General features: G+C 38.0%; 4 protein-coding genes across 4 annotated transcripts; 3 read left to right on the top strand and 1 right to left on the bottom strand.

Moving 5' to 3' along the window:
- The first annotated feature begins 1,372 nt into the window (after nucleotides 1-1,372).
- Nucleotides 1,373-3,758, top strand: LOC113287781 (5' exonuclease Apollo-like). Its single transcript, XM_026536620.1, has 4 exons — nucleotides 1,373-1,712; nucleotides 1,826-2,034; nucleotides 2,384-2,491; nucleotides 2,785-3,758. The coding sequence occupies exons 1-4, from the start codon at nucleotides 1,421-1,423 to the stop codon at nucleotides 3,502-3,504; spliced, it is 1,329 nt and encodes a 442-aa protein (XP_026392405.1). The 5' UTR covers nucleotides 1,373-1,420; the 3' UTR covers nucleotides 3,505-3,758.
- A 102-nt stretch (nucleotides 3,759-3,860) lies between these two features.
- Nucleotides 3,861-6,971, top strand: LOC113287780 (G-type lectin S-receptor-like serine/threonine-protein kinase At2g19130). Its single transcript, XM_026536619.1, has one exon. It carries the CDS (start codon nucleotides 4,265-4,267, stop codon nucleotides 6,737-6,739), a length of 2,475 nt encoding a protein of 824 aa, XP_026392404.1. The 5' UTR covers nucleotides 3,861-4,264; the 3' UTR covers nucleotides 6,740-6,971.
- A 2,210-nt stretch (nucleotides 6,972-9,181) lies between these two features.
- Nucleotides 9,182-11,936, top strand: LOC113287779 (G-type lectin S-receptor-like serine/threonine-protein kinase At2g19130). Its single transcript, XM_026536618.1, has one exon. The coding sequence runs from the start codon at nucleotides 9,268-9,270 to the stop codon at nucleotides 11,737-11,739; it is 2,472 nt and encodes an 823-aa protein (XP_026392403.1). The 5' UTR covers nucleotides 9,182-9,267; the 3' UTR covers nucleotides 11,740-11,936.
- A 95-nt stretch (nucleotides 11,937-12,031) lies between these two features.
- On the bottom strand, nucleotides 12,032-15,928 carry LOC113287778. Its single transcript, XM_026536617.1, has 4 exons — nucleotides 13,416-15,928; nucleotides 13,212-13,313; nucleotides 12,938-13,112; nucleotides 12,032-12,681 (listed from the first exon to the last, which is right to left on the bottom strand). Exons 1-4 carry the CDS (start codon nucleotides 15,767-15,769, stop codon nucleotides 12,478-12,480), a joined length of 2,835 nt encoding a protein of 944 aa, XP_026392402.1. The 5' UTR covers nucleotides 15,770-15,928; the 3' UTR covers nucleotides 12,032-12,477.
- Between the last annotated feature and the right edge of the window lie 1,307 nt (nucleotides 15,929-17,235).

Genomic DNA, 17,235 nt, shown 5'->3' with positions numbered 1-17,235 from the left:
AAAGCTAAAATAAGCTAAAAACTTAACAATCTAACCAAATAACTGAATAAATACGAACAAGATTCATGAAAAACAAACAGAACACAACCAATCTCCATGATCCAAAATTCAAATCTTAAACATGATTCAAAAACTGTAGCAGAAACAATGAGTATGTCATATATGTACTGCTGGATAATACGATCTGAAAGTGAAAACAAACCTGATTTTGAAAAGAAAACAGAAAGATAATCAAATCGAAAGCTAAAATAAGCTAAAAACTTAACAATCTAACCAAATAACTGAATAAATACGAACAAGATTCATAAAAAACAAACAGAACACAACCAATCTCCATGATCCAAAATTCTAATCTTATAATGATTCAAAAACTGTAGCACAAACAATGAGTATGTCATATATGTACTGCTGGATAATACGATCTGAAAGTGAGAACAAAACTGATTTTGAAAAAAGAACAAAAAGATAATCAAATCGAAAGCTAAAATAAGCTAAAAACTTAACAATCTAACCAAATAACTTAATAAATACGAACAAGATTCATAAAAAAAAACCCAGAACACAACCAATCTCCATGATCCAAAATTCAAATCTTATAATGATTCAAAAACTGTAGCACAAACAATGAGTATGTCATATATGTACTGCTGGATAATACGATCTGAAAGTGAAAACAAAACTGATTTTGAAAAGAAAACAGAAAGATAATCAAATCGAAAGCTAAAATAAACTAAAAACTTAACAATCTAACCAAATAACTGAATAAAAACGAACAAGAATCATAAAAAAAAAAAACAGAACACAACCTATCTCCATTAAACTGTAGCAGAAAGAAAACGAAAAGATTAAGCAACATACCTGTTAAAAATCGCAGAAGAAATCTTCAGAAACCCTAGTTCCAAATCCAGAAGAAGAAAGAGAGCAGAATTTTCCCAAGAATAATCGGCTGAAATTTTTTTTAGAAATTTTGAAATAGACTGCTTTAATATATGTAGGATTGGAAGGGTAGTTTAGGTATTTAGAAATTTCGTACAATTTGTCCCGCACGTGTACAAGACCTGGGCTTAAAAATTTTGGTCCATTTTCATGTTTTCTCTTAATTATGGACCTCTGATTAGTGGGCTTTAATGGGTGGACCTGCCACTAACTAAGAACACTATAATGGTACCTGTTGGTAATTCCTAGTAAAAAATATTGGCATTAAAAAACCGTTTTGGAGGTCGGTATGTTCAAGAATTTCTTTGTGTAACAAGTACAAATGAAACAACAACGTTGTTTCCAAATTTATAAATTAAAACCCGCCAAAACCCAAAAAGGAGAAACCTCTCTTTTAGTTTTCCCTCTCTGAAAGTCGAAAACCCAAACCGGATTAGTATATAAAATGATTAATCGAAGGTGAAAACTTCTAGGGTAAAAGAAAATGGAGAAAGGGATGATATCACTGGATCAATGGAGTGAAACAAGTCAGGTGTATTTTTTGAGTCATTTTCATGCTGATCATACAAAAGGATTATCTTCAAAATGGAACAAAGGATTGATTTACTGTTCTCCAATTACTGCTAAGCTTTTTCCAGTAAAATTTCCGGGTTTCAGGGTTTCATTAATTAGGGTTTTGGAAGTTGGTTCATTACACTCGATTCCTTTGGTTTCTCCCTCTACTGGATCTCAAACTATTATTCAAGTTACTACCATCGACGCTCACCACTGCCCTGGTATGTTGAGACATGGATTTCGTTTTCAATTTGGTGTGAAATGCTTAGATTTGGAAAAAAGCGATGTGAAATCCCTAATTGTGAGAAAACGACTACTGAATTTTGTTTTTCAGGTGCCGTAATGTACTTGTTTCGTGGGGAATTTGGATGTCTACTTTTTACAGGGGATTTTCGCTGGGAAAGTAGTAGTGAAAGAACCTTGATGGGGAAGAGTATGCTTCTTAATGCTCTTGGTGGTGAGAAAGTGGACTTTCTTCACTTGGATAATACCTATTGCAATCCGTCTTATTCTTTTCCTCCTCGTGAAGTTGTTGCTCGCCAGGTCTTGTTCCTCTTAACTGCAAATTAGCTTACTGTGTGTTCCTTAGTGTTGTGTATGTAGATATATCTTGGGGATTTAGGGTTAACTTCAGATCAGATAGTATCCATTGAATAAGCTTTTGCAGCTGATGCATAAGTGGAATGAAAACCTAGAAATTGAATTTGTTTTTGACATATTTTCCCAAAGGACTACTTAAACCTCAGATATCTCATTTTACCACCTCAACATATCTATTTACGAGAAAAATGTCATCCAGTGCACAAAAAAAATGTTATCTACTGCAAGAGTAATGTGTTTGACTGTTGGCTTTTACCTTACTCATATATTCCTTGATGGTTGCCTATAACAGATTGTGAAAATTATTGCTTCACATCCTCAGCATGATGTTATCATTGCCATCAACACACTTGGGAAGGAAGATCTTTTACTTCACATTGCAAGTGCTTTAAATACAAAGGTATGGCCGCTCCATTATGTAATACTTTCCCTGGTTTAGAAATATAATGTTACATCTTGGTTCAAACATGACATTCACTCAGAAAAGTGGATTGAGGGCATTTTGTTTAAGATGTTATGTTGTATGCCCGAGAAGTGAGCTTATCCACTGTGCCACTTTTATTTCTCATTCTCCTCCTGAAGATTGAATTCATTGAAAGTCGGTATGGATATCAGTTTTGCTCGTTGTATTTTTGGTGGCAATATACTCACTTTCTTACTTAGTTACTTTTACCTCTCGTCTGTTCATTGTAGATATGGGTGTGGCCTGAACGCTTGCAGGTCGTGCATGTCTTAGGTTTCTTTGACGTTTTTACAACAAATACTTCTCTCACTAGAATAAGAGCAGTTCCTTTCTACAGTTTCAGCATCGACACTCTTGAGGGATTAAATAGCATGCGCCCTACCATTGGAATCATGCCTTCCGGTCTTCCATGGGTGGTAAGACCGCATGGTGACCCCTCCCCTAGCTCTTCCCTTTCAGTTAGCGATGATTTAAGCAACTGCAACACAAATGGAAATCATCAGCAGAATGAAGAATTGAGCTGTGTTAGAAAGTTCCATAAGTATATATATACTTTGCCATACTCCGATCACTCGTGCTTCAACGAAATCCGTGAGTTCGTTAAGCTCGTCCAGCCTTTAAACATCAAAGGAATAGTTTCTTCATCATCTTGCTACATCGATCCTCGTTACTACTTCCGTGATCTGCATGGACAAGATGAATGCAACGAGCCTTCAAGCAACAAGTTTCAACAACATTCTGAGAAACTTCAGCAAGAAACTCCCGATACCAGTGCTGGGAAGTTTGTAACCAAATCTTCTAAGGGAAGGCATACAGTCCATACACAGATAAGAACTGAAAGATCCTTGAGGAGGAAATCTGGTTACTTGGGTTTGATTATGAGCAGGGTAAGTATTTTAAGAAGACGAAAACGTGGTGCAAAAATTCTGGAAATCGACATTGTTGATTGATTTGGCATTATTATCTGTGGGAAATTTCCTCCAAAGGGAAGTAGCTTTCATCAGTCTGGCATGTCTTGAGTTTGGGACTAGACTATTACTGTATTAGCCTGGACCGAATCCTGGACCTGGACCCGGCATTGGCGAGTTGGGTTGGGTGCAAATGTATGTCAACTTTCAGGCCCAGAGACCACTCTTGGCTATGCCTGTCTGTGTCACCAACAGTATGACAGAAAACTGAAGATTACACTGCTCAATTTGTCTCCTTTCTCTGCCTTTTTGTCTCAAAGTCTAACGAATGAACGTGTGGAATAAGTTGAGAAAGTCAATATTGACGACAAACTTAAGTTGCAGACAGCGGGTAAAGATTAAAGAGAGTAATATACTAATCAATCCGCTTTCCCTCCCTACAAATGCTTGCGATTCGACTACGTCAATGTGATGTATTCATGGATTTGTAGATTAACGAGCTTAAAACTGACCAGGCAAGACGAGCAAATTATAAGCGCATATACTTTTCAATTTTCATATAGATAGCTAGCTAATTTAGAACTGTATCTATCCGTCTGTGGAACCACCAGCTTTAAGGTCGAGACTCTACAGTTCACATATACCTAGTCAACAACAGTCAACATAAATAGCACTTTTGAAGACCCACTTTTGAATTCATTTATAACTTCTACGTGTCTAGGATCATTCGATATCTTCTTTTCTTTTGTGTTCTGCTTTTGGAAAATTTAAATATTGGTCTCACCTTTGTTCATGTGGAGAAATGAATAACCCATGCTTTCATCTCTATTTTCTCTGTTTTCTCTTCTTATCATTCAAATCCCATGTTAAAGTTTTTGCATCTGATACAATCTCTTTAGGCGAATCTTTAACTGGAAGTCAAACAATCATATCAAAAGGCGGAAACTTTGAATTGGGGTTTTTCTCACCAGGTAAGTCTCAGAACTACTATATAGGTATCTGGTACAAGAAAGTCTCAGTTCAAACTGTTGTTTGGGTTGCTAATAGAGATACACCTGTTCTTGATCCCTCTTCTTCAGAGCTAACCCTTTTAGACGGGAACTTAGTTTTGCTTAGTCAAACTAATAAAACTCCAGTGTGGTCTACTAATTTAGCTTTGAATACTCTGAATACAACTGTAGTAGTTCTTGGTGATAATGGAAATCTTGTTTTAAGAGATGGGTCTAATCCGAATGTTGTGATCTGGCAGAGTATTGATAATCCAACTAATACTTGGTTACCTGGTGGAAAGCTTGGATTGAATAAGAAAACTAATCAATCTCAGTTACTAACTTCATGGAGAAATGAAGAGAATCCAGCTCCAGGAATCTTCTCTCTAGAATTAGACCCAACTGGATTAACCAGTCAGTATCTTATAAAATGGAATATGTCTAAACAAGTTTGGACCAGTGGGGAGTGGAATGAACAGTTAAGGACTTTTAGTTTAGTTCCTGAGATGAGATTAAACTATATTTACAATTTTAGTTATATTTCAAATGAAAATGAGAGTTATTTTACTTATTCACTTTACAACAATTCTATAATTTCTAGATTTGTTATGGATTACTCAGGACAAATTAAGCAATTTACTTGGTCTGAGAAAAATAAAGAGTGGAACTTGTTTTGGTCCCAACCCAAACAATTTTGTGAAGTTTATGGTATTTGTGGACCTTTTGGAAATTGTAACCAGGATACTTTGAAGTGTGAGTGTTTGCCGGGTTTCATTGAACGATCTCCTGCAGACTGGAATCTCCAGGATTCAACTGGTGGGTGTGTTAGGAACACATCTCTGCCGTGTGGGAGTAAAGATGGCTTTTTGAAGATTTCAACCTCGAAATTGCCTGATAATCCCCAGTCTCCACCTGCTAATAGCGCTGAAGAATGCAAATTAGCATGCGAGAGTACATGTTCCTGCAGTGCCTATGCTTATGACAGCTCTGGGTGTCAGTTATGGGATGAACATTTGTTGAATGTACAACAATCAGATGCAGATGGAGGAAACCTCTATCTCAGACTTGCAGCTTCCGAAATTCCCAGTCAAGTAGCTGAAGGTAAGAAAAATAAGAAACCATTTAATGCTGCTCTTGTGGGTGCAGTTGTGAGTGTCATAGCAATTTTGGTACTTGCTCTTGTACTGGTGATGATATGTAGATCAAGAAGATCAGTTGGAAAATCGAAGACAGTCGATGGTACGTTGGTGGCATATACATACTCAGAATTACGAAGTGCAACGAAGAACTTCTCACAGAAGTTGGGTGGCGGCGGCTTCGGCTCTGTCTTCAAGGGGGCATTATCTGACTCTACTGCCATAGCCGTGAAGAAGCTTGAAGGTCTCAGTCAAGGAGAGAAGCAATTTAGGTCAGAGGTGAGCACTATCGGTACAATTCAGCATGTTAATCTCGTTCGCTTACGTGGATTTTGTTCAGAAGGAGATAAAAGGTTACTGGTCTATGATTTGATGCTAAAGGGATCTTTGGATGCTAATCTTTTTCATCAAAAGGATACCGAAGTTTTAGATTGGAAGACCAGATACCAGATAGCACTGGGAACTGCAAGAGGATTGGCATATCTCCATGATAAATGCAGAGATTGCATCATTCATTGTGATATCAAGCCTGAAAATATTTTGTTGGATGGAGAATGCTGTCCTAAAGTAGCAGATTTTGGTCTAGCCAAGCTTGTTGGCCGAGAGTTCAGTCGAGTCTTAACTACCATGAGAGGAACAAGAGGGTACCTTGCACCGGAGTGGATTTCAGGTGTAGCCATCACTCCAAAAGCTGACGTCTACAGTTACGGCATGATGCTGTTTGAAATTATCTCTGGGAAGAGAAACGCAGAGCATTATAATAATGATGAGAAAATTAGATTTTTCCCTACTTGGGCAGCTACCAAAATGCGTGAAGGCGAAGATATCATTAGCCTAGTTGATAACAGGTTGGAAGGTAATGCTGATATTGAAGAGGTCGCCAGAGCTTGTAAAGTTGCTTGTTGGTGCATTCAAGATGACGAAGCTCATAGGCCCTCCATGGGTCAGGTAGTTCAGATACTTGAAGGGGTTTTAGAGGTGAACCCACCTCCAATTCCAAGGTCTCTCCACGTTCTTGTGGAAAACCAAGATAATATGTTTTTCTTCTCAGAGACTTCGAGCCGTAGTTCAAATGGACGAAGCAACACAACATCGTGCACCACTTCTCAGGCCAAGAGCAGCACCTCCTCATCCATGAGTTCAAAGTCTTAATATCGAGGACTGAGGAGTCCGATTAAAGGAAAGTGCGGAGATTCTAGAAATTGTCATTGGCGACTCATTTTTCATATGTTTCCTAGTTGTGTAATGTTAATTTCTTAATGTTCGTGTCTGTATATACCAATCTGTCCTGTCGAGGTAGATTACTGTTGCCTATTGGACTATACGTACCCGGCTAGAATTAGTACATCCTAGATTGAGTCTGGGTGGTGCAAATCTGTTTCAATTTTCGTGCCTATCTTGTCTATGTTATCCCTATTTAACAGAAGATTGACCATCGATTTCGATATCAGTTTTGTCCCCATTCTCTCCCTCTATGTCTCTCATTGTTTAATAAAGGATCGCGTGGAAGACGAAGACGATAACATCTGCATTGACGTCAGACTTTGTTGAAATCGTTTGAATAACATACGTACGCAAGGTAAAAGTGATTCTGTCCATTCCATCTATCCTTTATTTCACTCGTTAAATGCGACCGCGTCAACCTTATGCATTTACTTTTACAACTGCAGTGCTATTTGGCTCCCTAATCTCCACCTCCTTATTCTCCTCCCTACAATCTAAAACTCATATTAGGGGAATGGTGAACCCCACCTGAACCTGAATGCGAATCTCGATATGGATGTGAAGCTTAGATTATAGGAAGGTAAATAGAGAGGTGGAAAATAGGGAGCCAAATAACATTTTCGCTTCTAGAACGATGATTAAAACTTGTACGAATCTTTATGAATGACTTGGTGATTTATACGTAGGCATTCTCATGATTTATAAAGGGGATACCACCATTAGCAGGGGTGATACCAATTTAGCTATCCGATGATCAGGATTTGTTAATATTTATTTGTCCTATATGGATTGGTATCACCCCCAAGCAAACCTGGTATCCCCTTTATAAATCGTGGGCATTCACTTACAGTTTTCGTCCAGATTCTTGTTTTCCCGGAAGTCACGTCCACATATCTGGATTCTGGACTGCAATTGTTACGTGTGGGTGGGGGCTATGTAGTCGATTTCGGCCATCTCGGCCGAAATTTCGGCGAAATTCCGGATTTCGGTCCAAGAAGACGAGATTTTGTTAATTTCGTCCGGACGGAATCTTTGCGAAAATTTCGGCCGGAAACGCGTTTTTCTGTCGGAATTTCGGCCGGAATGTATATATATATATAAATTTTTTTAAAATGAGTGGATTAATCTCAAGTACAAAAATTAAACGGATTAATTCACTCACTAGTATTATTGCTTGTTGTTGTATTTGAATTTCTTGACCTAAAATTATCATTTGGTGTTGATGATGAGGAAGGTGAACAACCAGATTTACTAATACTATGTTTCTTTTAAGTGGGTCAATACTCCCTCAATCTTCTAGTCTGACTCAAATTAGGATTGGAATCAATTGAACCTGGCAACAAACACTTCTTATTATAAAAGTTGGAACGGAATCTCCCCAAGACAACGTTGTACCAGTGTCTCGCTCGGGACCGAGATAAACCGGAATCCGAAATTAACTACCTTGGGTGGGGGTGGGAATATGCTTTCTACTACTGTTTCTTTTTGACTTTTCCTTCAATAATACAGTATGACAAAAGTTTGTTTGAAATGTTCAAATTTTCGAAAGACCATGTTTTGTGTGTTAATAAGTTCTTAATTGTCTTTATTGGATTTTTTTAATTATTATACTACTTATGTTCTGATCTTTTTATTGAAATTTATTCCATCTCTAATGAAACAAGTTTAGTTTGGGTTCACGAAGACAAAAAAACGTAGAATCCTAATTAAGATTAAAATTATCAAACATTAACAAAAACACCATTAACTTATCAATCTAATCATAAAAATTTCACAATCTATTCATTCTATATTTATGATAAATCAAATGCCATCACACCGTTTAAGATATTGGGCTGTTGATTGTTTTTCTTGTTAAGAATACACATCACTGCATTTATGGTACTTGAGGCTGCTCCAATAATCTAGTACTATATCTCAACCACTTAAATCATTTACGGTGGTGTCATCTTCAACTTGATTAATAAACTTTTTCTTACTTTCCCCCGCATTTACTGTCTCAACTATTTTTCTTTAAGAAAAAAATTAAAAAAGAACCTCTATGTGAATATATCGTTTAGTTACTGAGGTCGTTCTTTTACTCTAGAAAAGCAGAATCACTTTTACTCTGTTATCCAAGTGAAGTCGTTATTAGTCTTGTTTCCTTCCTTGCCAAAAACAGGCCCGTTGGAGGTGTGGTTTAAACAAGACCGGCAGATAGAAAAGATAGAATTCAGCAGTCAATGTTCCATTTGATTACCAATTCAAACTAGTCAAGAAAAACTATAACCCTAAGCAGTAACTCTAAAACACTGGTTGTTCTTGTTACTCAACCCCACCAGTCACCATAAATAGAAGACTCACTTTTCTTTATGGTTGAATTCATTTATGACTTCTTCTTCTTCCCCTGATGCCCCGGGAGTTTAAATATCTGGCTGTGTTTTGCTCAACTCTGTTCATCTATCTATTCTAGAGAAATGAATAATCAAAGAAAGAATCCATTGCTTCTTCTCTGTTTTCTCTTCTTATCTTTCAAACCCCATGTTACAGTTTTTGCAGCTGATAAAATCTCTTTAGGTGGTTCTCTAACTGGAGATGAAACTATTACATCAAAAGGTGAAAATTTTGTGTTGGGTTTCTTCAGTCCAGGTAAGTCTCAGAATCATTACATTGGTATATGGTACAAAAAAGTCTCAGTTCAAACTGTTGTTTGGGTTGCTAATAGAGATAAACCTGTTCGTGATCCCTCTACTTCAAAATTAACACTTTTAGGAAATGGCGATTTGGTTATTATTAATCAAACTGATAAAACGCCCAGTTGGTCTACTAAGTCAGCTTCAAATACTCTGACTGCAACTGAAGCAGTTCTTCGAGATGATGGAAATCTTGTTTTAAGAGATGGGTCTAATCCATCTGTTGTCATTTGGCAGAGTTTTGATTATCCAACTGATACTTGGTTACCTGGTGGAAAACTTGGATTGAATAAGAAAACTAATCAATCTCAGTTACTAACATCATGGAGAAATGAAGAGAATCCAGCTCCAGGAATATTCAACCTAGAATTAGACGGGACAAGCCAGTATTTGATAAAATGGAATAGGTCCATACAAGTTTGGACAAGTGGGGTATGGAATGAACAAGCAAAAACATTTGTTTTAGTTCCTGAGATGACATCAAATTATATTTACAATTTTAGTTATATCTCAAATGTGAATGAGAATTACTTTACTTATAATCTTTATAACACTTCGATTATTTCGAGATTTGTAATGGATGTTTCGGGCCAAATAAAGCAATTTACCTGGTCATTTACATCGAAAAGGTGGAATTTGTTTTGGTCTCAACCGAAACAATTATGCGATGTTTATGGTATCTGTGGACCTTTTGGCAACTGTAACCAGGATACTCTGAAGTGTGACTGCTTGCCGGGCTTTGTTCAGCAATTTCCCGCAGATTGGAATCTCCAGGATTCAACCGGTGGGTGTGTTAGGAATACGTCTTTGCAATGTGGAAATAAAGATGGTTTTTCGCCAATCTCAACCTCGAATTTGCCTGATAATTCTCAGTCTCGACAAGTCAATAGTGAGGAAGAATGCAAATCAGCTTGTGAGAGAAAGTGTTCTTGCAATGCTTATGCATACAAGGATTCAGGGTGTCAGTTATGGGATGGAGTTATGTTAAATGTCAAACAACAATCGGATGGAACAGCAGGAAACCTCTATCTCAGACGTGCAGCATCTGAAGTTCAAACTCCCGTGGCTGAAGATAAGAGAAAGAAGAAATCATTTAAAGTTGCTGTTGTGGGTGCAATTGCAGGGGTCGCAGCATTTTTGGTACTTGGTCTTGTACTAGTGTTAATATTTAGATCGAGAAGATCAGTTGGAAAATCAAAGGCAGTCGACGGTACATTGGTGGCATTTGCATACAGGGAATTGCAGAGTGCAACAAAGAACTTCTCACAGAAGTTAGGTGGTGGTGGCTTCGGCTCTGTCTTCAAAGGGACATTATCTGACTCTACTGCTATAGCCGTGAAAAAACTTGAAGGTATAAGTCAAGGAGAGAAGCAATTCAGGTCAGAGGTGAGTACTATCGGTACAATTCAGCATGTAAATCTCGTTCGCTTACGTGGGTTTTGCTCAGAAGGAGCTAAAAGGTTACTGGTCTATGATTTCATGCCGAAGGGATCTTTGGATGCTAATCTGTTTCATCAAAATGACCCTGTGGTTTTAGATTGGGAAACTAGATATCAAATAGCACTCGGAATTGCAAGAGGATTGGCTTATCTCCATGAAAAATGCAGAGATTGCATCATTCACTGTGATATCAAGCCTGAAAATATCCTCTTGGATGCTGAATGCTGTCCTAAGGTGGCAGATTTTGGTCTGGCCAAGCTTGTGGGTCGGGATTTTAGCCGAGTCCTAACCACCATGAGAGGAACCAGAGGGTATCTTGCACCGGAATGGATTTCAGGAGTGGCCATCACTCCTAAAGCTGACGTCTATAGCTATGGTATGATGCTGTTTGAAATTATCTCTGGAAAGAGAAACGCAGAGCATGGCTTTAATGACGAGAAAATTAGATTTTTCCCTACCTGGGCAGCGACCAAAATGCATGAAGGGGAAGATATCATTAGCCTACTGGACAACAGGTTGGAAGGTAATGCAGACATTCAAGAGCTCACTAGGGCTTATAGAGTTGCTTGTTGGTGCATTCAAGATGACGAAGCTCATAGGCCTTCCATGGGTCTGGTAGTTCAGATACTTGAAGGGGTTTCGGAGGTGAATGCACCTCCAATCCCAAGGTCTCTCCATGTTCTTGTGGATAACCAGGATAATGTGTTTTTCTTCTCAGAGTCCTCAAACGGAAATTCACATGCACGAAGCAACACGACATCATCAACGTCTTCTCAGGCCAAGAGCACCATTTCACCAACGAGTTCGAAGTCTTGAAATGAAGAGTCCAATAAAATGAGTGTATATTAGGGTGTTTACTTAGAAGCTTAAGAACTGTAATTTCTTTTCCTTCAGAAAAAAACGAATAAGCAACTGCAAGACTTCATTTGGCTACCAAATGCATGCTTGCCTATTGTACCAATGCTTCAGCTTTCAAACATGTTCAGCCGATCAGCCTATCATTTTGTACAAAAGATGTAGTGAAGCCTAATAGTTATCCTTGTCTTTTACTTCTTTTTTCATCATTCTTTCCAACAAAATGAAGCAGAAATATAAGAGAACTACAATCTATATAGAAACTAAGTACAAACATTTAAAGGATCTCAAGGATTACATCTCAAAAATCTAGGTTTACATCATAACATTCCACTCTATTATATAACTACAGATTTACATTGCAAATCTACTTCAAAAGTTTTACAGGAATATGTTTTTCGCACAACATCTACATATATAGTTATAAAGATATAAGCAACTCTGTCAGCTTGCAAGCTATTTATTAACTATGTTCATTTCTTTCCAGCCGTCTGTTAAACTGGGAGAACTTGATCCTAATTCTGCATGTAACTCGTCTGTAACTGGAATTTACACTACATTATACTGTAATCAATTCACAAGCAAGCGCAATATGCATCAATGTTTACAGTGTATGAAGCAGCACTTGCAAAAACACACATGGCAGGCTTTTATCTGGGAAGGAAATGTACCGTTGGTGAGAGAGCTCAACAAAGAACCTCACCGTTTACGTGCCCTGAAGAACTCATAATCCAGCTGCCGGTTGGTGGATATAACGTGATCCTTGTAAATGGAACCTCGAGCAAACAGTAATGCAGTTTCCTCCAGTGTTTTCAATCTCTCTTTCAGAATATCTGAACTGTTGTAAACCGTATTTGCTTGGGAATTTTCAATAGGCTTACTAGGACAGAACCAGCATTCTCCCTGAAAATACAAGTCACATGATATGATATATTGGAAAACAGAACTTAATTGTGTTGGAAGAGACATCACAATTCACGGGAGCGCTACTATGTAAACCTGCTAGAAGTGAATCGAGACAGAAAGGGGTGCTTCAGACCATCTCAATCACCACTTTCGCATAAATAGTGATAAGCAACCAAGCTTATCTAAGAAATGCAATATTGTGAAAGTGAGAGACAATACCATATGTTAATTAAGAAGTAAAGGTGTTTCTTACGTGTGTGTTGTAGCTTTCCAATCCCAGCACAGGAGAGACGATTGAGGACTGCTCATTCCATTCAGAGTCTATCGAGCATCTTTGAACTAGATATCCTAATGAATGGTATGTCAAGAATGATGCACGGAATTTCCCTTCTGGAATTCTATATATTGGATACCAAGCCACTGAATACCTAACCAATGAAAGAACCCAGATATAAGGAAAAAAAAGATTATCCAACTCATAGCAACATGAGCGCTCATTACCAATTACAATATGCCTTGTCTCTTACCAAGATGCTGGATGGAGATCATGCAAGTTCATACATTCAAGATTGGATGGATCACCACACACTTTATGATTGGAAGTGCCACCTTTTACTAGCTCCATTACTCTGCATTTTATCCACTGAAGATTATTAGAATACTTTTTCTTAGGTGAAAAACAGAAATAAAATTAGTCCAACTAACTCTGACTGTATTTGGCAACAACTTACTTATCATAGAGTGGCTTTCGCAGTTGTGGCCCGTCAGTTTCAAAAAATTCAAATAAGAGTTCCATATTATCTGAGCATATAGGTGTAGAAGATAAATTAGCAGAGTCAATTACAGATGCAGGATAGATGTCTGGTGCTCTCACGGATTCATCCCCTTTAGAATGACTAGGCCCAACCGTTCCTGGACAAGGTTTATTCATAGAACTCTTCAAAGATGATGCACATCCTTTACCATCTCCTTCTACTTGCAATTCAAAATCATGTTGTACATGGCTACATTGACACATACGAGAACGGCCAAACAACTGAACCGATGAAAGAAATGGAACAAAATGAGCAGTGAATGAAACTGAATTAATATCAACTCCCTTCGAATTCCTACGATCATATGCCATCACTTCCAGGCCATAACTACCTGGTTTCTCATACCAATTCCAAATAGCGCTCAACGGAATATTAGGAATCTGATGCTTGCAAAGGGATCTATGAGAGAGCTGATTTCTCAGGCAAAAACTACAATCTTGCAGAGAAAATGCAGAGGAAATGACAGGAGCGGCAGAATAGACAAGTCTCTCAAACTCCGCAAGGGGACTTCCAGTTTCATGTTGAACACTTTCAGATGCCATTTGTAATCTGTAAGCAGCATCTAGTGCTTTCATTCTGAATTGTGAACCAATGCTCAACAAGGGAGCTTTTGTTGCTTGAATAACCGGTTTGACATAATCTCTAACATTTCCATTACTGTGACTCTCTTCAGTTCTATTGAATTGATCATGAAACTCCGCCATATCGTTTTTGATGGGCATCACAGTGGGTATTTCTTCATTGCCAATAACTTTATTCTCTTCCACTTGGACTTTAATTTTCTCCTCCCCTGAACTTGAAGTAATCGTTATATCATTACAAGAACCAAAGGAGTCAGAGTTTGTCATTGTAGTTGAGTTCTTCGTGCAGATTGGAACCCACTGCTGCGAACTTGCCTGAAGCAAGCAATTCCTTGTGATCTCTTCGGCAGATAGGTTGATTTCTAAGCGAGCGGATTCTCTCTTACCATCTTCTAAGGAAATGGGTGAAGTTCCCTCTGATACTTGTCCACTCTTTGAAATCTTCATCGAGTTATATGAATGGACGGCATGGGGCGATGATTGACCTGGAATGGCAGAGTTATATCCACCAATATTCAGCTTTCTATTGTTGATGATCTTGCGCTTCAAAGAATGATTCTGTGTTCCTTTGAACTTCCTCCAGTCCAAGTTCCTCCCACAGTCATCTTGCGCTGATCCAGAGTCGAACTGACAGAGACTACCATGGATCCTCTGAGAAGTTCCTCGTGGAGACTCATTCAAATGCGTGCTACCAGAGATTTTCTGCTTATTATTTACCGTCTCAACTCCTTTACCAGCAATACCATGCCCAGCAGAAAAGACCTTCACCCAGCGGGTGGGTGCCTCCCTGAAACTTTTCCTGCTGTCATGCCAGGTGGAATGGCGAAGTTCCTTCTCGGTTCGGATATTGTGGTCCCACCCAAATTTATCTGCTACAGCAGATTGGCACATCATATTAATACGTTTATTTGAAGCAACTGCATGGCTATTTCTATAACTAGAGAACTGGCGGTTACATTTGTTTGCACCAGTTCTATATGACTTGTTTTGAGACATGCACCCAACAGATATATTCTCTTTGATGTCTTTGCTGCAACGATCATCGCATTGCGTAAAGATTTTCTTATCAATAGGCTTTGGCCCCTCCTCCCCTTGCTTGACTCCATTTAAAAACCTTCCAGAGAAAAGGGCATCGTCACTGTTACAATTCCAACCATCAAACTCGGACAGTACACTACTCCCAGTAAGATCAGAGGGGCACCCGTCATCTGTTGTGGTTATATCATCCTTTTCGCTACCCCCTTCTTTAGGTGATCGAGAAGATGGTCTAGTAATGTCTTCAGCACATTCAGTTGGTCGAGTCTCAGCAGAAACAGTTTCTGACATCTTTGAATTTCTTCCCTTCTTTTTGTTCTTCTTCTTTTTTATCTTTTGAGCAGAATTATCTATAACTACAAGATCATGACTTGCTTCGGGTGCAACCTTTGCTACAGAGGCATCCAATGTTATATATCTGGAAACATCAGTAACATCGTCACAAGGCTGCTTCGGGAACCCGTTACAATTTATACTCTCTTTAGATTTGGCACTTGGTGAAGATTTGTATGCTGTCTTTCTAACAACTCTTGGAGCAGAAATGTAATCAACTGCAGACCACTGAGAAGAGCATTTTGAATCCAAACTACTGCCTATCAAATTTGGTTTGTGGTCAAGTTGCTGCAACACTGCTCCTGGGTGAACGACATCCATCTCAAGAAAATCTCAAGAAGACGTCCCACCAAATGCTGTAAAAGTAAACCTGCTGCTATGGTGCAAAGGATAAAGAAAAAGAAAATATGTCACTATAATTCCAAAATGCAAATCAAAGAAAGATTCATCTCAAACAACCATCTAGCTAATTATATTACGCAGTAGATGCAGTTTTAGAAGTATAGCCATGGGCCACCGCAATCTGGAACTAAAAATCTGGGCAACCAGTTACCTATAAATCAACACCAACAGGAACCAGATTCAAGGTCGTAATTCCACATTTCTGGGTAATGTGTACAGGTAAGAACCCATTTATGTTTAAATGGTTTCCATTCTACCTGCTTTGGTACTTGAGAAATCAAAAGAAAAACGAAAACAGAAAAAAGAGCTCTACCTATTTAATTAGATTTCTTATTGGAGTATATGTATAATATAAACTAACTGTTTAAGAACAGAACTAAAAGCGACCCGTAAAACCCCAGTTAAATCTTACAATCTATCGCCGGGATCACTTTCGAACATGTGCATATACATATGGGAACTGATGGTTTATATTAATGTATAGCCTAAAACGACATAAGGTGACATACATCAAGATTCCTCCGCTTTCCATTCAAAATGCCCAAGTATTGAAATTATGCAAATTATATTTGAAAAAATCACAAAACCCTGAACATATTTATAATTAATAACCATTGTACTTACGGGTTTAATCACAAATTCCCAAATAACAATTTCTCCTCAAATCAAGTTAGTACTCAAAACATAAAACCTTCCACGAACCTAAATACCAATAACGGCTCTAAATAATCATATGAAAAGAATTTAACAGGACTTGATCTATCCTAACTCCAGGTCAAGACTGCGCGATATAACTTGAGTTAGCACAATGCAAGTTACCCACTTTTGAACTTAGCAACACGGATTAGAAGTGAACACGCCGCTCAAAATAAAGCAAGAAGGTGATGAAAAGAAGACTAGAAAGTATTTGCTTCTGGTGTAAGTTGAAAATAGATTTTGGAGTTCTATTTATAGGAGAATTCGAGTTATATTGAGTAAGTATCCTTAAACCCTTAGGTCATTAGATCAAACCACATCAAGACCAAAAGATCTTTTATTAAAACTCATTTTTTCCAATAATTAGTAATTGAGATTGATATTAAAAAAACAAATAAAAATGACTTGAATTCTAATAAAGCTCACACAATAATAATATATGTATGACAAATGCCAAGAATAATATCCCGAAAAAACAAGTCCTTATAACAAGCACCAACTTTACAATATATTCAATTGTCTAAAAAGAGCGTAAGACCTACATAACAAAATCATATGTTTACAAACACAAATGTACCTTGCAGATTTCCGGCACGGATGTACCCGACAACAACGTAGTTCAGTGAATCAAGCTTCACCTATGATTACTTCAGCCTTATAAGTTTGCACCAATGCAAACAACACCTACA

Source organism: Papaver somniferum, chromosome 6 (genome assembly GCF_003573695.1).
Source record: "Papaver somniferum cultivar HN1 chromosome 6, ASM357369v1, whole genome shotgun sequence".
Lineage (NCBI taxonomy): Eukaryota > Viridiplantae > Streptophyta > Magnoliopsida > Ranunculales > Papaveraceae > Papaver > Papaver somniferum.
This window is presented reverse-complemented; position numbering and strand designations above follow the sequence as displayed.

Coding starts and splice junctions, on each gene's coding strand:
- LOC113287780 (XM_026536619.1), top strand. CDS start 4,265: ATGAATAACCCATGCTTTCATCTCTATTTTCTCTGTTTTCTCTTCTTA.
- LOC113287778 (XM_026536617.1), bottom strand. CDS start 15,769: ATGGATGTCGTTCACCCAGGAGCAGTGTTGCAGCAACTTGACCACAAA. Junction 13,113..13,211: donor GATCTCCATCCAGCATCTTG/GTAAGAGACAAG, acceptor TTCATTGGTTAG/GTATTCAGTGGCTTGGTATC. Junction 12,682..12,937: donor TGGAAAGCTACAACACACAC/GTAAGAAACACC, acceptor TTGTATTTTCAG/GGAGAATGCTGGTTCTGTCC.
- LOC113287779 (XM_026536618.1), top strand. CDS start 9,268: ATGAATAATCAAAGAAAGAATCCATTGCTTCTTCTCTGTTTTCTCTTC.
- LOC113287781 (XM_026536620.1), top strand. CDS start 1,421: ATGGAGAAAGGGATGATATCACTGGATCAATGGAGTGAAACAAGTCAG. Junction 2,035..2,383: donor GTGAAGTTGTTGCTCGCCAG/GTCTTGTTCCTC, acceptor TGCCTATAACAG/ATTGTGAAAATTATTGCTTC. Junction 2,492..2,784: donor CAAGTGCTTTAAATACAAAG/GTATGGCCGCTC, acceptor TGTTCATTGTAG/ATATGGGTGTGGCCTGAACG.